The 20,007-nt window shown below is 42.1% G+C and overlaps 1 protein-coding gene across 1 annotated transcript in view; it reads right to left on the bottom strand.

The window, feature by feature from the left end:
- The window catches only part of Mgam (maltase-glucoamylase), a 143,647-nt gene that overhangs the window by 81,145 nt on the left and 42,495 nt on the right, over window positions 1–20,007 (bottom strand). The window contains exons 24-43 of the mRNA XM_075953615.1: window positions 18,199–18,348; window positions 17,674–17,874; window positions 15,670–15,824; window positions 14,122–14,290; window positions 13,780–13,876; window positions 13,328–13,440; window positions 12,099–12,224; window positions 10,778–10,906; window positions 10,422–10,532; window positions 9,866–9,928; window positions 8,468–8,602; window positions 7,924–8,011; window positions 6,449–6,587; window positions 6,094–6,227; window positions 5,948–5,982; window positions 5,741–5,857; window positions 5,207–5,355; window positions 4,508–4,592; window positions 3,580–3,636; window positions 782–906 (exon numbers count right to left, since the gene is read on the bottom strand). Of these exons, the coding sequence (XP_075809730.1) occupies window positions 782–906; window positions 3,580–3,636; window positions 4,508–4,592; window positions 5,207–5,355; window positions 5,741–5,857; window positions 5,948–5,982; window positions 6,094–6,227; window positions 6,449–6,587; window positions 7,924–8,011; window positions 8,468–8,602; window positions 9,866–9,928; window positions 10,422–10,532; window positions 10,778–10,906; window positions 12,099–12,224; window positions 13,328–13,440; window positions 13,780–13,876; window positions 14,122–14,290; window positions 15,670–15,824; window positions 17,674–17,874; window positions 18,199–18,348 (2,378 nt within the window). The remainder of the gene's footprint in view (window positions 1–781; window positions 907–3,579; window positions 3,637–4,507; window positions 4,593–5,206; window positions 5,356–5,740; window positions 5,858–5,947; window positions 5,983–6,093; window positions 6,228–6,448; window positions 6,588–7,923; window positions 8,012–8,467; window positions 8,603–9,865; window positions 9,929–10,421; window positions 10,533–10,777; window positions 10,907–12,098; window positions 12,225–13,327; window positions 13,441–13,779; window positions 13,877–14,121; window positions 14,291–15,669; window positions 15,825–17,673; window positions 17,875–18,198; window positions 18,349–20,007) is intronic.

Here is a 20,007-nt window from a genome sequence, read left to right as displayed (position 1 = left end):
GTTGGCACCAATGTGAAACTCTTTAGTAGAAGTATTATTTTGGAATAAAACGTTACAAAGAGAAACTGATGTTCTGGAAACATGAGTTGATGCTCTTGAATCCAATTTTGAATCACTACAAAGAAATGCCTCAGTAGGGTGGGGGTAAAATTGATAAACTAGAGTATTAGAAGAACCTATCAGGGATGCTAATCCAGAAATGGGAACAAGTTGGGTAAGAGCAGCAAACATGGGATAGACAGTCAGACTTGGACAAGTGAGGAACAAGTGGACCAGACTGGATCTTTCTAAAGACATGAGACTTTCAGAACTAAAATTGCAAGAGCTCTGGGAAAAGCGGGAGACAGACTGCCCAGCAGGAGGAAGACTGCACAGCAGTTGGTGTCCTGAAAACTGGAAGAATTTACAGAGGATCAGGGAAGAAGATTTCTCCACGTCCAGCAGAGTGTTGGTCTTATCTACAGCTTCTCAAGAAAAGTACAAGGAAAATCAAAAGGCAGAGTGTGATCACACATGCATGAGCGCACACTAACACACAAAGGCAAAAGAAGCCAGCATCCTTCCTCACCACATTCCACCCGCTGCTTTAGCACACTGTGGTCACAGATACGAACAAAGTGTTCAGTTGTGAAAAGGAACAAAGCACATTGACATAGAGCAGAACAATAGATGCTTGGGAAACTGCATTTGACCTTGAGAGTCACACCTGATATAAAGTAACTTTCTCCATAAAAGGATGAGATCACGGTATGCAAAGCAGAGCCCAAGACCCATCACTCACCTTAACTGCGTGTTCAGGGCATGTTGTTGCCATGGCAAGATGTAACCTCCACGGATGTGAAGATTGATGTGCTCAAGAGGGGCAGGCAAGGTCTTCCACTCTCCTGTTGAATTAATATCTGCACCCTGAGGCAGAAGAGATGATGAGAGAAGGAACGCACACATGCCTGAAGACCCAGCAGATCCTGAACAATCTGCTCTCTCACCATCATTCAATGTAGGTCATTATGACACTTTGGTCCCTTCTGCTCTGTTAAGGCTTGAAGTATTTAGCATTAAGAGCTTATTAGAATCCCTGAGGATTGGATTGGGAGTGGAGATACGGGGAAGAGTTACAGCACATTCTAAATGAGGTCTTTCTGTGGATTCCAACCATCCTCACTGCACACGCTGTTTCTAATTTGGGAGGTGGGGAGACATTGAGGAATACTGCTATTCTTTCTTAGTTCCTGAAACATTTCTGCCAAGGGCAGTACTAGACCTCCTTTTCCCCAAGAAACCACAGATTCCCATTTCTTCACATGTACACTCATAGACCTACTAGGTAACCAACACTTCTGACTGCTGTTTCCTAGGAAACCTTTGTCCAATTAAATGGTACTGTTTTCATATCCTTATCAGAATATAGCCAACTATATATTCTTGACACTTTTGTCAAGTCTCTTTTGTGTGAGGTGCAGTCTAACCTGCTGCATAGCCACAAAACTTCCTACGCTGCCTCAAACTCAGCAGGACTTCTATCTCCTTGACTTTGCTCCACTGATATTTGTGACAGATAAATCCTTCTAGTGATGAGGCTGCCCTATGCCTTTGATATAAAGTATCAGAGTTGATGTCTGTTGGCTACAAGCTACTAGCAGCTCCATTACTCTTCCCACAATGACCATGAGACATTGCAGTTGTCCTCTGGCAGGTATTTGAAGCTGTTGCTTTAAAGAGGTAAGGAGTATTCATATGGGCTCTGTCTGGCTGCCATCCAATAAAACATGAAGTAGGAAGTTTAAATAGGTGTCACAAGTGTTTAGCCATCCCTGACCCCCACCCAAAAAAGAAAGAATGAAAAAGAAAAACACTGCAGGTTGTGAATAATACTAAGGCAGCATTTTCTCAGTAATTTCAACCATTTAAAATTTGTTTTACTTAAACACTATTTAATTCTTCTTCTTTTTCTCTGAACAGCTTGCTCAGTTAACTTTTGCCTCTGCAGGTTAACTTTTACCTCACCTTTATCTGAAACTACCTTCTATTTAAAAGCCATATATTAAGTAGCTTGTCCAGGAAATTCTTGTTAGCCTTCATATTTCACTTTTAAAATGTGACACATACAGTCATTTACTTCTGTGCCAGTACTTAAGATAAACAAACCCTGGTACTGATTACCTGCTCAGCTTCATGAGGCTATGTGTTCATTGTTTCTACATCTAGTGCTCAACATTTTGAGCATTTTACTGGGTAAGGTCAACTACTAGGAAGGCTAAGCAGTTGCCTAGGGTGCAAATTTTAAGGTGGTCTATGCTCTCAAGATCATGTAAAGCCAGGGCCAGCCTTACAGTACAGGACCTCCTTAAATTGTGTGTCCTGTGCTTCTCCCTACTTAACCCTAGTCCAGACCCTATATCAGAAACCCCCAACACACCCAGAAGGTCTCACTAGGAAGGGATAAGGCAGTCAGCATGAAATTCAGACAACACGAGGCCCACTTCTGCTGACTGTGGTCTACTAAGAAGGCAGTAGGGCATCCTCACCCTAAAGGCAGCATGAGCTAATAACAAACAAGTGGAGGAGGGTCCAGCTGCCTCCAAGACAGAGAGAAGGAAATCAACTCATTCTTCTTGACACAGCTGTCACCCAGTCTTACTCCAATCCCCTGGGGCTGTCACCCAAGGGACTGACACATGCTCTCACTTTGGCCCGCCACTTCCTTCTTTTGTTAGAGGGCAGCAAACCTCTAAAGCCCTGTCCTTTCAGCTGGACCCTTAGGGTTGCACTGGCCCAGAAATATACCACAAAGAGCTTCTTGTTGACTTCTCATCAATAAATGCATGTAAACACTTCGGGTACCCAAGTGATGCACTGTATGTCTCTATGTGTTTTACATGTTTATACAAGTCTCATAACTGTTACTCTTGGGTGTTGATATAGAGGAATTCCCCTTAAGTTTACAAAATACAAAGGCTGGCTTTTACATTTTATCTATCTTTCTATCTATCTATTTGTCTGTCTGCCCACCCATTTATTTAGAGCGGGGGGGGGGGGTTGTTCATGCACGCAAGTGTTAGGGTGTGGGGTGTGTGTGTGTGTGTAGATCAGAGCACAACTCATTTCCTCCCTCCTCTACCACATGGGATCTTGAAACCTAACTCCAGACACCAGACTTATGTTCTAGCACGACCATATTTTGGGCCATGTCTCCAGCCCCAGAGAGGGGCCTTTTAATAAAATGGAGAGAGAAAAGACCTCTACGATTAAGAACTTATACAAAGAAAAATGAAGTCAACAGCATGATTTCCAGAGTTCACTGGTGTCTACCCCACTGTAATGATATTAAGACAAAGCTCCAGACTCACACACAAGGATGCCCAGCAAGCCTGGTACCAGTGAGATATTTTATGTGCCACTGCAAATGCTGTCCTTAAGGGTGACTGGTCAGAAGTTAGGAAATGAGGCCACAAAATGTGAAGTGACCATTCAAGACCACAAAAGGTCTTTTCCAGAAGAGGCATGAGCTCGGTATCTATCATCTCCAGACACTCTGTATGCTACCACCTTCTGACTGTACAAATGTGAAGAAAAACTCACCGTGGGATAGTCATACCAGTGGGCTTTGGGGAAATATGCAGTGACTTCTCTGGCATTCTGAAATAAAATACAAAGAAAGTGTGAGCAGAGACTCTAATATCGAGGACACAGTGGCCAGTATACACTGGTGAGGACTTAAAATAATAATAAGCTAACAGAATTGACAAAATTCCTTCTTCTCTCTTAGGTTATCAGTGATGAAGATCCTCCTTTTCCGGCCACAGAAATGAGCCTACCAAAACTAAGTGCTTTCACAAAGCCCCTCAGGTTACTAGACTCGGGGAAAAAAACAGACAACACTCTCTTATAGATGTGTTCATTCCCTCCCTAAAGAAATGAACAGGCAATGGTGACTATAGAGCAGAAAACAATTGTGCAGCCTGAAAAATATGTGAGGAGTGTTAATCTCATGTGTTTATTTTATCAAAATAAATAGGATACACCAAATAAATTAATTCTTTTTCCTAGCATCAAGACCATTTAGCGAGAAGGTGAAAACTATTTCAAGATAACATGAAAGGAGCAGGGAGAATGTGAAATTACATTACAACCTCAAAAATAAAAAGAAATAATTAAAGAATAAAGAGATTTAAAAAGAATGACAAAGGCTGCTGCAAATAGATTCGCAGTTAATTGTAGCTAAGAATCACAGGAATCTTTACACTTCCTGAACTTGGCCCTGCATACCTTACTTGGCTAATGGAGAAATTATTACATCCTTAAAAACATGACAACATTATTCCTGAAACATTAGGCAGACATTAAAGGTTTAAAGGCAGAACATATAAGACATGGAACTTAGGCTCAGAAGGACCAGAGGAGACAAACATAGAGTAGGACACGATGTCTCCCTTCACACCAGACCCTGCATGACCCCAGGCACCCAGCCCTACATGGAGTCCTTACTCCCTCTTGTCTCCATACTCACAGCCTCCAGCACAGGGCTGACCAGGAAGGCTGGACCCAGCAGGAACTGTCTGTCTATATTCCAGGTCTCCCGGTCTGACAAAAACCTGGAAAAGGAAATGAAGGTGACTATATGACCCCAACAGGGCCTCGGAACAAGGCCTCAAGGAAGTCCTCAAGTTCGGTTCCATGTCAGAAATCAAGCTATACCCCATACCTTCCTTATATTTCACTAGGTGATAAGGATCACATAGACACCATTTCCCACATGCTGTATTCTTAAAACTTCAGAAATATATTATCTGACACAAAGTATCTTCCATTTCTTCACCGTGTCCACTGTACTGAAATAATACACTAGTCCTTGCCATCATTCCCTGGATTGTCCTCTAAAGTTACATGAAGATGTGCTGGCCAGAGTCCAAATAACACAATCCCCACACCAAGTAGGGAAGTCTTCGTAGGGAAAAATAGGAAGAAACTGTGGTATGATAGGAGCTTTCAATTGGTAAGTTCACTAGTAGACACCGTATGCACAATGTAAGTGTTGTAAGTGTTCTATATGACAGTGCACTAAAGGGAGGAATAAAGATACTCTCTCTGGAGAGCTCATGCAAAAGGGACCTGTCACTTCAATGTGAAAAAGTGTCTTGGAACCATTTCCACCCTACATGATGAATAACTTGTTTATTATTCAACAGGATTCCTGCTCAATACTCACTCGTGGAGAAGAGGCCGCACAACCGTGCTACCCTCCGTGTGGGCCTTGTACATCAAGGTGTAGAGATACGGCAACAGGGTGTATCTGGTCTCTAGCACACTTCTGGAAATGTCCTCAAAGGTTGAATTCCAGGCAACAGGGTCTTGTCTCTAAAGCAGCAGAAGAAAAGTGTTAAAAGTCCACCAGAGACAAGAAGAAACAGAAGAGTCATTAAACCCTATTTGAACTGCATATACATATGGAATATGCCATAAACATTAGAGAATGAATAGCATGACTAGTACTCCTATAATATCCTTAACTGACTGGCAAATATCAACAAAATTCTACCAAAAAAATCATAAGACTTCATAAGATATAACGAAAAATATTCTCTAAGGAAAAAAGTCATGAAAGCAATATTAAAACTATGGTATATAGCAAGAGAACTGCTGGATTTGCTGTTTTCTCCAGGAAACACAGGCAGAAGGATTGATCAACAGCCGATGGAGCATTTCCAGTGACATAACAGAGGTGAGAAAGCTGACATCCCACCTTGGTCCCAATGGTGTTGTGGTTCCTGGAGAAGGGGTAAAAGGCACCCAGCTGCATCCAGCGAATGCACATCTCATACTCAGCATCTTGAAAGAACCCACAGATGTCTGCTCCGGTCTGAAACAACAAGGAGCAAAGTCAGCTCTTGGTGCTTTCTGACAGATGCTGCCATCTTCCTAGGGGGGAGGAGCATGCAAGAGCACTTACATAGGAGATGCCAAAGAGACTGAACTCCATCATGCCTGCAAGGAAAGATGCAGCAGGGTCAGGACAGGCATCATTCTCTGCCTACACCAAAGGTCCTACTCACTCCCCAGTCCACCCACAGCTAGCAGAGGGCACAACCCACACACCAATGATGGATTTCTTCAGCTGGTCCCAGGCAGCAGTGTTGTCTCCCAGCCAGTGTCCTGCCCATCGTCCAGAAGTGGGGAATGTGGAGCGGGTGATGACGATCCCTCTCTCTCCTGTCACCTCCTGCACAGCTCTGGTTGGGGAAACAAGAAGTGATGGTACCTTGTTTAAATCTTCCTTCCAATTATAATCAATCACAGTGTGTGAACACATGCTCAAAGAATGTTTGCTTAATAAATAAATCTCTACACAGTTATAGTTAGATTACTTTTCAGCCCTTAGTATGGAAAATGGAAGATAAAGCATCACTGTCCCTACAGTGCCATTAGCTGGAGAAAGCAGAGGATCACTCACTCGTAGGTGGGTCTGGTCTGGGACCACCCGTACAGGTTGTGCACATCATAGTGCCGCACCCGGGAGCCATCTGGAAGGATGTGCTCGCTCTCCATGCACAGGGTCTTGCTGCTCAGGCCCCTGTCCCTGGCTTCCAAATCTGAGGAAATAATGAAACATCAGTAAAGATTAGTCTTGACTCTTAATTCTTGATTTCTTCTTAGAAGATACTAACACTAAATACCCACTCCCCTTCTGTTTAGCAATTAAGAGCAAGAGACCTCTCAGTAGCAATGTGATGAAGGCATTTTCAGTATCAAATTCACTAAAGAAAATGGAGGTCGGGTGGTTGTCAAGTGGTCACTATAGGGCAGGTTTTAGTGCAAGCCTTACATTCATTTATTTATTTGTGTGTGTATGTATGTATAAGAAAGAAGGGATGTCTGCAGCAACCACAATAGGAGAAGAAGATATCCAATACTCTTGAGTTGGAGTTACCAGTGATTTTGAGTCTCCTGTCGTGAGTTCTCTGTTAGGATAGTAATCACTCTTAACTGCTGATCCACCCCTCTAGTCCCATAACCTTTTTTTTAAAATTTATTTATTTATTAAGGATTTCTGCCTCCTCCCCGCAACCGCCTCCCATTTCCCTCCCCCTCCCCCGATCAAGTCACCCTCCCTCATCTGCTCGAAGAGCAATCAGGGTTCCCTGAACTGTGGGAAGCCCAAGGACGGCCCACCTCTATCCAGGTCTCCTAAGGTGAGCATCCAAACTGCCTAGGCTCCCCCAAAGCCAGTACGTGCAGTAGGATCAAAAACCCACTGCGATTGTTCTTGAGTTCTCAGTATTCCTCATTGTCCTCTATGTTCAGCTAGTCTGGATTTATCCCATGCTTTTTCAGACCCAGGCCAGCTGGCCTTGGTGAGTGCCCAATAGAACATCCCCATTGTCTCAGTGTGTGGGTGCGCCCCTCGCGGTCCTGAGTTCCTTGCTCGTGCTCCGTCTCCTTCTGCTCCTGATTTGGACCTTGAGATTTCTGTCCCGTGCTAACCTTTTAATACAGAAGTTATTTCATATCCTTCTTATATTTCTGTGAATGGATAGTGTTGTATGCCTGTTATACTTTAGGACACATTTTGTAATATCTCTGGAAGGTCACACATCTCAGAAAGGGAACTAAGCTATAAATGTGCATGACTCTAAAGTTCCCCAACTCCATGAAAAGGGGAATCCACTTCAAAGTACATGTCGGTGGAAAAAGAAATTTTGTAAGTGATCACACCACAGAGACATTATCACAGTTGAGTGATTTCTGGACAAATTCAAGAAATGTTCTAACAGCCTCAGTTGGAAATATGATGTGCTTTTGACTTAGACCCTATTTAACCACAATAATTGTGAGGATGTGTCTTTGATGGTCAGGGTAACTACAGGATGCTGAGCTCATCTCCTCAAATCCACTGCACATCAAGTGAAGAGATCCCACGGTCCTTACGTGGCATATAGGGAGGATGGTTCAGAGTATCATTGCTGCAGCCAGGAGAAACTGCCCCATTCACAAAGTTGGAAGGTTCATTCATATCCTACAAATAGTGAGAATATGGATTGTTTTTAAAGACACTTAAGTTCCATCAATTAGGAACAAAGAAGTGGTCAACATTCACTATCTAGCATTCCTATAGATGCTGCACAGAGGGGAAGCAAAAAACACTGGGAAAGCACAAGCTAGAAATAACAAATAACCAGAACATGACTGGCTATATTATTTCATTTTTTCCATTAGGACAAGCAATGCTTTAAGTAACTCCCACTAATTGTGGTGGAGGTTTTGCAGCAGGAAAACAGACAGGTTCCCATGCACTATGTTGAGGACAATTCTAAGTTTGATTGGATGATTGGTCCTTTGCTAGGTCTGAAACCTTTTTCTGAAAATGATTATCACCTTGCCCAGTGTTATGGGTTCACATGCTAAAAGCAGCACATATACACACAAGCACACCCATACTCAGGCATACACAGACAAATCCATACACACTTACAATCCACAGGCCATCAAACTGCAAGCTCTTTCCTGGATTATCTGTGTTTGAATGGAGTTCTTGAATCTCTTTCTTCCACCACTCGGCAGTTGAATTACGGAAAAAGTCTGGGAATGCCACATATGCTCGGTATAACTGTCAAATTAAAATATAATCAATGTATCATAAATGAATATATCATACAGGAAGCAGGCATGTACTAAAAACTGTATGAATTCTTATATCTCCACAGTTGTGCAGTGATGGTTTGAACAGAATCTATATAATAAAACAAACTTATCTTTTTAGAAAAATATTTAAGAATAAAGATAAAAATCATAAATAATATACCTTCCCAGAATTTGGAAACCAGCTACATTGTATGGAATGGACTGCTCAGGTGGATCATGGGCTTTATATGATTAAAACTTAAATTAAAAACTCTGTGCTTGTGTCCAGAATGATACTTAGTTGATAAATTCTTGCATCTAACAGGTTTCTAGATCTCAACTGTCCCTTACAAACCACATATAAGCCAGCTTCATCATCAATTCTCCCATCCCACATTTCCTGTACACTGACTTCCTGACAGCACACACTGGTACAATTCCAGTCCCTCATTATGACCATTGTTAAGGAAGAGTTAAAGGTCCAGCAAACTGAAGACCAAAAGCAGCTACCTCCCAACAGTGTACACACTGCTCACAGGTTTATCAGAAAACTCAGAGAAATAAACAGGCAGACTCGGTGCTCTGGATAAACATCTTAGGAAGAGGAGGGTCTGATGCATCTTCTGCTAATAGTGTCAATGAATTTATTTATGCAAGACACAGAAGCAAATGAAGATGAGAAGAACATAGGGCAGAAACCTAGGCTACTTGATCCCATTAGATGGAAAGCCTGTTCTCAGAAGAAAGCAAATTAATAACAGGAGACTACAACTGAATGGAAAAGGAAAGTCGAGAGGCCCAGTGCAGGATGGAAGAAGGGTGATGCCGGAGTAACGTGTGGACATGGAGCAGCCTGTGTGTGAACACAAACATACATGGAGAACAGGATCCCATAACTGAGGACAAAGGCTGTGAGCTGTCAAGGCTAGCATCCAGTTCTGAGTTCACAGCCCTTAGGAACTGACAGTTTTGCATTTGAAATTGCCATTATGACATAGGAAACTATGGGCAGGAAAACTGAACACATTGTATCTTCAACCCTATGGTCAATAATGCCAACATCACAACTTGAAGTAAAACATAGCTAACCATAAAATAATGGGTCTCAGACTGACAGGAGGAACATGGCTCCTACATGGTTCTTTCTCACATGTCTCTGTCCTCTGTGTAGACACATCTAATGTCCTAGACATGGCTGCCTCTTCCTGGAAACCCTGACCACATCCAGCATCCACAGAGTGCCTTTTACCTCCAGTTGAGTGTCCCAGTCTAGAGAGTCGTTCACTTCAACACCAGGGTAATCAGGCCAGACCTATGGAGAGGAGAGACTTAACAGACATGTCCTGAACCGATGTTTATACAATTAATTTCTTAGGAAACTACAAGCCAAGGATCTAGGGTTAATAGTTGCCAGAGAGAGCCGGGCAGTGGTGGCGCACGCCTTTAATCCCAGCACTCGGGAGGCAGAGGCAGGCGGATCTCTGTGATTTCGAGACCAGCCTGGTCTACAAAGCTAGTTCCAGGACAGGCTCCAAAGCCACAGAGAAACTCTGTCTCGAAAAACCAAAAAAAAAAAAAAAATAGTTGCCAGAGAGGACTTCCATAAAGGAAAATAGATTCCTAAAAGCACTTGAGCAGATCAGCAGATATTAGCTGAAAACAGAAAAGTAAAAATAAAAAAGAAAGAAAAAAAGCCCACAACTTTAAAAACCACACATAAAAGCCCCAAAATCAACATTTCCACAGACTGCTAACAGTGGCTCTAGCCCTATGTGAGTCTGGCTGGATCAACACAGAGCTCATACCTTTCCCCAGACAATGTCTCCATCATTGGGATATCGGATGAAGACGTTCTTCTCTATACCCCGTTCGAAGGCAGGGTAGGGCTGTGTCTCATTGCCAGAAATTGCTGGGTCCTGAAATCAGAGCACAAGGCAGGTGGAAAATTAAGACAGAAGATGCCCAAAAAAAGACAGGGTGGCCAACAGGTCGTCTCCAGTTGGAATTTCATTGTAGAGTTTCTGTGACTGCCATGAAATACACTTACAGAAACTGACTTCTGTTTCTCTCCAAGAACTGGAAAGGACAGACATTCTAAGCAATCCCTACACAGTCCCATCCATTGTCCCAAGCACAGCGTACACATTCACAATGGACTAACCAGAATGAGGATGACCCGCATCCCATCTTTCTTCATGCGATTGATCAGGTCTGGAAACCCAGAGAACTCGGGGCTGATGGTGAAGTCCAGCTGCCTCTCCATGTAGTCGATGTCTGAGTACTGCACGTCCTGGGAGGACACAGGAAAGAGTGGTTGCCTACTGGAGAGGTCAGTCTCCAGCAGTTCCTGCAGCTTGTGCCCAGCTAGTCCACCCCTATGTATGCCACATTAAAGCTTTGGATCTGAGGATATTCACTGATGTTTTTTATTTTCTTCAGAAACAGAAATAAATTTCATCTCGACATCAACAAAAGTGTAAGGTAAGTACCAATGCTTGTCTGTAAAGGCTGTTGTAAAAAAAAAAAAGTTAAAAACACTATTGGAAAAATGCTTTGACTTCTCTATGAATATGTACTGAAATCAGTGAAGTTTGTTCATGGAACACAACACCAAATATTCAGTCCTAATAGACACAGATCATAAAAGATCCAGCCCTCCTTGTATAGGACCCAGTGTTGGGGGTGATCAAAAGCAGTGAGATTCTCTTACACCTGTGCTTCTCAACTGTCCTATCGTCATCCTTCAATTCAGTCCCTCATGGTGTGCGAGCCACCATCATAAAATTATCTTCATTGTTACTTCTTAACCGTACTTTTGCTACTCTCATGGATTATGTGTAAATATCTGTGTTTTTTCAATGGACTAACAAGACCCATTTGAAAGGGTCCTTTGACTCCAATCAAAATTCTCAACCCACAAGTTGGGTACCTCTGTGTTACAGGAAGTGTTTTGCACTAAGACAACACAGAATAATACATACAAAAAAACACAAAGGGTTACAAAATGATTTCTGGTTATTGGACCTCTGGTTTTGAGATGAATGTGGCTGATTCTGAATATGATTTCACTACAAACTCAATACAGGATTTTAGCATGGAGCCAGTGAGCGTTTGGGGCTCAGAGAATTGTGCTGTGCCAGGTCCAAGAAAGCAATCCTCATATGGGATTACTTCACTGAGTTTGGGTGAAGTTTCCTTAACTGAGAGAACTAGCATTGGAATGGTGATTTATTATCATGTCAGTAAGGGCAGTATAGTTAAATATCTTGAAGTCAGTCAAGAAGCTGAGGAAAGCCTGGCACAGGAGACAGCACCCGTGAACCAGTCTTAGCTGCTCTCTGTGAGTCTGAGTCACCACTGTGGTGAGGGCAGTGGTCTCCCCTGAACCACTATGGATGGCATAAGCACAGTATGGACATGACATGAGATAGACACTATGTCATACTTAAATCTGACAAAAATTCCTCAGCAGATGTACGTACATAGGGGATCCGCTTAGTCACCATCTCATCATACAGGCTGGCGATCTCAGCATCATTCTCATATCCATAGCGACACAGCTGGAATCCCAGGGACCAGTAAGGTACCATCACAGGCCGACCAATCAACTAGGAAACAGACAGAGAGTATTAGTACTTCTAAGGAGAAGCTAGATGAAAGTTGGATATTAAGTCAGAATATTTTAATCAAATTAGACACCAAATTTAAATACAGAAAGTAACTGTGAGGGTGTGAGGAGCTCTAGGAACACACTAAAGAAAACCTACAGCTTCCCAGAGCACACTTTTCGGGAATTCTAGAAACTTGCTTTCATTCAGATTTCCAGAAATATAATTTAGAATCTAAAAACACACAACGAAGAGGGAAATAGCTAATGTAGAATACAGTCTCTAGCTCTTGTTGATTGTGAACTTGGGCAAATATGTGACATTTTTGTACTGGTTTTTTTGACTTGTGAATCAGAACTAATATTGAGAGCTTTTTCATGTGGATTTGACTGAGTAACTTAGTCTGTGAGACACCCTCTCACATGTATTAAGTAATAGATGCAGTAGATATTTCATACATGTTTGTTGATGTCACCAACAATGTTCTCATCCCCAGGCACCATGATTCCCACCATCAGCTCCACAGGTACAGATACTGTCTCTATCACCACACTGTAACCACTGTGTCAATGTCATGATGTCATATCTGTCATGATGATAACCCCCACTGCTATCATTATCATAAGCACCATTGCCTATAGAACGACTACCCTAACATCATCATATCAACCACCACCAACACTGTCACGAAGCCCACTCATTCAACTCCACTACAATCACCTCATGTCCTATATTCCTCTGTACCGTTATCATTATAATGGTCACCATACTGACAATCAGTTTTATTACCAACACTATATTCGATACCACCACCCCTCACAACACCATCAAGATCACTACCAGCATAGCTCTCAATCACATTAGTCCCATGATTAGACCCTGAAAATACTATGCTATATTGCCATAAGTGGAGAAAACATAATTTTAATAGTTATAGGAATATATCCATTCTCCAACATTCCATACTATAGCTTCTCTTAGAGAGACCATCAAATACAGGAACCAAATGACATTTATATTATGTGACAACCCTATATTGCAGGGTTGAAATATATTGTGAGTGTATGTACACACACACACTTACAAACACACATATTTCCTACCTCTGTGTATTGCTGAGTGACAAGCTCTGGAGTTGAGCCCAAGAACACAAAGAAGTCCAGAATGCCCCCTGTGGTTCTGTATGTTAGGGCAGGCAGGGGCTGGAATGTCACATCTGAAAACACAAGAAATTGTCATCAATTTGAAATCCTTCATGTTGAGAATATTAACCCTGGAATCCTGACCTTCTCTCTCTTCAACTGTAACACACTGACAGCAGATATTCTGGAGTATGTGCAGAAAGAATTGAAGAAGTTAAATAAAAGCTCACACTAGCTGCATTACAAATAATTTTGGGTAAATTATATATAATTTATATAATGTATCTATTATATATACAAAGGGTCAATGAAAGGCAAAACCAATCCACAAAGATTATATTTTTTTCACTAAGTACATTCTAAAGCAATTGAAGAATAATTGGCATACAATAAGGGAAAAAGGTTCGTCCTACCCATGGCGTTGCTGTTCAGCAGGAGGACTCCATAGGCTTTGCCGTCCTCCTCCAGCCCCATGTAGTAAGGGTGGACACCATAGGAGTTCATCTTGTACTGAGAGACACAGGAAAAAAGAGGTGAGGGGACTGTGTTTATGATAAATAAACTCAACAGAAACTTTATTGTTAAGTTGAATCAAGATTCTTCCTTTAGAAACTGAAGGGGAAAGAAGAGCTTAAAAATGTGTCCATCTGCCTAGCAGGAGAAGGCAACAGTCACATGGAGTCTGGAAAGAGAACTACAAGACACATGGCCTGGGTGGAAAGGATAGAACCCAGACCCAAGCACCTGGTCCTTACCCCTGGGGGTTGATCCCTGGAAAACATGCCCCACGTGTTCCAGTTCAAATCTATCTTGAAATTTGGGTGCTCAGTTTCCCCAAAGCCATAGATATATGTGGAGGGCAGGCGGGTGGAGATGCGGATGAACATGTCATTGAAGGTGAAGCCAAGGAGCCCAGAGTCCCAGCTGCAGAAGGAGAAGAGACATTTGCAAAAAAAAAAAAAAAAAATCAGCTCCTAGTGGTTACAGCAGCTGCCTTTGTGAGAACAACAGAGTCCTCCATTGCACAAACCATCCCTACTGGAGTCTCTCTCAAACAAAACTAGTAAGTTAGTGGTTAAATAAACAGTCACCATAGCTAAGGCCCAAGTCTCCATCAGTTCTTTTGCTCTGTATCTTTGCTTCCCTTTACTGCTGTCCACAGTCCCAGATCCAGTGACTTTTTGCACCTTACCACCCCAAACTCACTGTGCCTTCTGCTTCTGACCCCTGATGCCCACTTCCTCCATGTATCCAGGGCTGCGATATGAGCACCTCACACCAGCTCACACCCCTGCCCACATGCACGCTCATCTGTCCTGACAGCATCTGAGGACCCTGCAGGGCTCTTCCTGTTCTAAATCCCATCTCCCAGGCCTGCTTTGTCTCCACATCCATCCTAGCTGTTACCTCAGGGGAATCTCTATTGTAAATGATAAATTCCCTCCAGCTCATGACTTATTTCATTCTATCACAAAAGTTTGTTTTCCCAGAACTCTCTTTGGAACTTCTCCTAATCTAGGTTCCATTTCAAACATCACCTCTTCCCAAGAGACACAAACTCAGATTACGGCATCTATGCCAACAGACAATCTGATTTCCCTGAGTTTTCCAGCATAGCAATTGTCACTATATCAAATTTCTCTTCAGTGTATAATTTAACTTTGTTTAATGGAAGAAATAGCACATCTGTCTATGTATGACAACAGCACCATATGGGAACCTAATTCAAAGAAAGAATTAAGTAAGTACTTGCTCAATAATTCCTATGAACCTGCAACTGCCTTAGTATCACTCTCAGAGTATTAAATATTTCCTCTATGAACAGAAAGCACTTCCTCATGAAGTGGCTAGAGGAACTATCCCCCATAGTCACAGGTATTTCAGTACTTGGCCCTCATTTGGGCAGTATTTGGGGACTATTGGGAGCTGTGGCTTTCATACAGGAAGTATGTCAGTGGGGACAGGCTTTGAAGTTCACAACCTCACACAATTCCTAGTTTTCTTTCTGTTTCCTGTTTGCAGTTCAACATGTGGTCTTCCACCTGTTCCTGCTGCCCTGCCTGCTGCCTACATCCACTTCACCATCATGGACTTGAACTCTCTGATGCCATAAAGTTAAATAAACTCTTCAATAAGTTGTCTTGGCAATGGCTTTTTATCACAGCCATAGGACATAATTACTACATCATGGATGTGAATGTGGGCAGGTTGATGCTTTGAGCACAGATATCTTCAAGGACAATGGGACTGGGGAGGAATGTTTAGGAAAGCAAGAACCCTGAGTCACACCAGGGCCCACTCACATTACAGTGCCTGTACTCTTCCTGCGAATTTCAATCCCAAATGGGTTCTCCTTAATGGAGACATCATATAGCCGGCTATCATTGGTGCTTTCTGGAACAGCAGGGATGTTCAGAGGCACTGGGACTTCATACCGTTTGTTGTTGGGATCAAAGATCTAGGCCAGAGGAAATCATTTTATGAAAAAACAAACTTGTGGCATTTACATCATAATTCTTTCCTAGCATACTGACAGTGATCATAATTAACAGCATTGCAAATTAACAATATAATTGAAGTATTAACAATACAATTCAAAATAACTCATGAAGATTTTTAATTCCCACCTCACAAAATATGAGAGGCTTGACTCTAGATATTTGAACAATACTGAATTGATCAATCCATCACAGGTAAATATGTTAAAACATTAACAGTGTAAATATTCAGTTAGCGGTCATTTCAAAAGAACACTGTAGCCAAGAATTGTCCTCTAGAAATGCCTCAGCATACTTTTAGCACGGCTCACAGAGCCTAGAGCCTATTTGTTTGGTCTCCTTTTACCTCACAGAACAGGACTTAACCAACACAGCAGGGAACAAGGTTCTATTAAACAGCGTAATCTGGGACATATCCCAGTAGTATAGGCAGTAGAACATTTGTTCATCAATTTCAAACCTGGAATCAACATGAAAAATTCATTCTGAAAATGGTATGGTATTTATAAACATGTGACATATTCTTTTGGGTGTGGACTTATGAGTGCAGGGGGATATAAGACTCGAAAATAGAAAAAACATTAGTTATCCTGATTAAAAGCATCTCTTCTGGAAATGAAATAAAGCCAAGTAAATAAGAGCCACAGTGTAGCAGACACAACAGCAAAGAGTTGGGGCAGGAACTGAGAAATCCAAGGTTAAGGTCATTCAGGGAACTAGGAAAGAAGAATTCAGCACTCTTGGGGGATGCCAGCTGACATGAACTCTGCAGAAGGGCTTTGCTATTGCAGGGAAGGAACAGCAAGATGATTTCTTGGAAGAAATACAGGCTGACTCTTAAAAGTTAAGCAGCAAAAAACAAGGCATAAAATTGAGACCAAGTGATTCTGGTAAAGAAACAACACAGACCAAGACCCAGAGTATAAAGTGGCCCAGAAAGACATGTGTGTGGAGGAGAGAACCACCATACAGCGTCATGGTTAGTGAGTATGAGCTGAGGCTGCACACCCGACCAGCTCCACTTTGGTGAGGACACAGAAAACAACATCACCGCAGAAGCCGGAGAACTCAAGTCCAGACTGAGCTCAGACTCTAAGAGTGGTCTAGGCGAAGCCAGTCTGCCCTGATCACTGCCTTGTGTTCTTCCTGCACCATGAGTGCTCACTGGAGGGCAGCCTCCCTGTGGGATCCCAATACCACCATGGTGGAGACAAACCCTTGTTTCGGGGCAGCTCCCAGTTTAATCAGAAAACAACAAAGAGGATAGCTAGTTCACCCCCAGTCCCTTTGCTTGATTAAACCATGGAAGGAAAAGAAATCACTTTTATTTTTTTTCATTATATTCCTACTCGTCTATTGTCAATCACAAATCTATTATCACTACCATCCATACACAGACACGAAACCTAGGAACTCGATGGTCATTCCTCAGGCATCTCCGTCCTGTAGCTGATACGAATGACCAAGATGGTCTCAAGGTCTCAAAAACGTCTGCTCTTCCCAGCCTCCCTTATTCTCCCTGGAGCAAACTCATCCACAGCTGCCCAAACTTCCTAGTAGCCTCCTCTGCTCCCTCTTTATGTTTTTTTTCTCCCAAACATTCCTGTAGACGCATTGATTCTCTCGAATTCGAAATTAGAGGTTTTGCTGCTCTACCAGTCATTTCATTGTTCTCTTCATGACAATGCTGTTCTAGAGTATTTTACTGAAAAAATAAAACTTGGTTTTGGGATGCTATAACACATGATTGCAAAGGGCGATGGACCTGGAAAGACCCCGCCCCCACCTGACTGCACACACTGCGCTTACCTTAAACTGCAACATGTCATTCTTGTGGTAGATCACTCGCAATTGCAGTTGATCCACAGGGGTAGAAGGGAAGGCATTGGTAAATGGAGAAGCCTTCAGGGAGATGTCGGCTGTAGCCTCATTTGGGCCATTCTGAACATTGCTGACTGAGTACAGCTCATTGGCAAAGTAGCAATAAGGGACCCCAGAAGAACTGGATTCCTGAAAAGAATGTCAATATTCTACATCAGAAGAGATATGAAGTTACCAAATAGATGAGAAAAGTCAATTTATAGGGAGGAAGCCATCACTTCATTCACTCATGCCTATAACAATTAAATTAAGCATGACTCTAAATTCCTCAAGTACAAACCACACAGTAAACACCTCCTTTTAGGTTCTTCCCTCCTCAATTTAAATCAGCCTCATCTAGAGCCTTTTTTTCCATAGATTTTAATAAATATGTGTATACCTGTCTGGGCTAAAGACATTGTAGGTTGCGTTTCAAGAGTTTCCCATTTCCACGAACGTCCTCAGCACACTCACCTCCCAGATGCAGCCACGGGCAATGCAGTTGGCCTCAGTAGCACCCTGCGCGTCTGGATAGCAGTCTATCTTCTCCTGGTCCTCCATACGGTCCCACTCCACTGTATATGCTTCTCCCAGCACGAGACGGATATCTGTGATGGTGGCAACCTGAAGGAAAGCAAATTCATCCTCAGGACAAAGGTCATACCAGACCTGAACCATTTTATGTTAACTAGGTATAAATGTCATTCTTAGTCTAGCCTTATGCTCTGCTGTTAACAATTTAAAGAATACATTACAGTTTTCAATTATACAACTGTATGTATGGAGTAAGGGATTGAGACAAAAAAAATAACAGTATTCTATCAAAAACTTACTTATTACATCGTAGAAAGAGAAAGACCAAGAAAAACTATGATCACACTTTTTTAATCCCTTCACTAAACTATTTGACCCCTGTTCTTCTTTTCAGAAAGTGTGAAAATGTATATAGATAGATAGATAGATAGATAGATAGATAGATAGATAGATAGATGATAGATAGATAGATCGATAGATAGATGATAGATGATAGATAGATAGATAGATGATAGATGATAGATAGATAGATGAGAGAGAGAGAGAGAGAGAGAGAGAGAGAGAGAGAGAGAGAGAGAGAGAGAGAGAGAGAGAGAGAGAATCTGGAGCACTGTGTCACTTTCAATGTGTCACCGTCCTTTTCTCAGTGTCTTTCCAATGGACACTGCCCTGGCTTTCCTGTCCCTCAATCCCCACCCTTCACTACAGACACCAAGAAGGCCTTGATTCAAGGGTCATTGTCAGGACCTTGGAGAACTGAATATGACTTCCTTAATTGGGTGCCAGAGACCCTCTCAAATATGACAAGTTTCTCTGACTCAAAACTGCTTCTTCATGTGAATGAGACCTTAGTCAGGCATGAAATTAAGGACTGATAACGTAAGATGCCTTAACCTTTGGCCTGTCAAGAATAGTTTAAGTTGGAGAGCATCCCCAAGACAAATGCTCTCTAGGAAAACAAGGCTCTTTCTGAACACACTACCAGCTGTCTTATTAATATGAAATGTGAACTTCCATTTTGATATTTCAGGTTCAACTCTCAGATTCTTCTAATTATTATCTGAAATTTTAATGACTGTAGCTTATTCATAGCCAGGAAAGTAAATTTGTGTTGATTATGGGTCTGGTTTCTTTCTTGCTAGAAGGGCCTGCCCAATCAGCTTAACTCTGACTTCCTCTTTTTACAACTTTCTTTTTCTTGCTTATTTTGTTTCCTTTTTATCTCTTCTAGAATTAGGACATTGTGACTAATCCAAGCAGCCACTTCTACTCGTTAGACATGACAGATCTTAGCTCTAATGAATTTCAACCTCTTAATCAACTTCAGCAAGGTCTCAACTTTGAACATCTAATTTGAGAAAAAGCAAACTCCAATCTGTTTGCCATCTCAGACTTCTTGTCACATAAATCTGATGGATCCACGTTTATTTCATGTGCATATGTGTTTTGCCTGAATGTATATCTGTGCATTATGTGTGTAGCCAGAGAGGTCAGAAGTGGCATTGGGTTCTTCTCGAATTGCAGCTACAGATGTTTGTGAGCCAACATGTGTGTGCTAAGATTCAAACCTGGGTCCTCTGGAAGAGCAATCAGTGCTATTAACTGCTGAGCCATCTCTCAATCTCCATGAAACTCTGTTTTTCAAGGTCCTGTTCTATCCACGCTTTCCCCAAAGTTGATCTCAACTACTGCATTAAACCTTGAATATCAAATAAGACCAATGCAAAATATCTTGCCAATGTGGATTTA

Source organism: Microtus pennsylvanicus, chromosome 19 (genome assembly GCF_037038515.1).
Source record: "Microtus pennsylvanicus isolate mMicPen1 chromosome 19, mMicPen1.hap1, whole genome shotgun sequence".
NCBI classification, from domain to species: domain Eukaryota; kingdom Metazoa; phylum Chordata; class Mammalia; order Rodentia; family Cricetidae; genus Microtus; species Microtus pennsylvanicus.
Note: the sequence above shows the minus strand (reverse complement) of the source record. Positions and strands in the feature narration are given on the sequence as shown.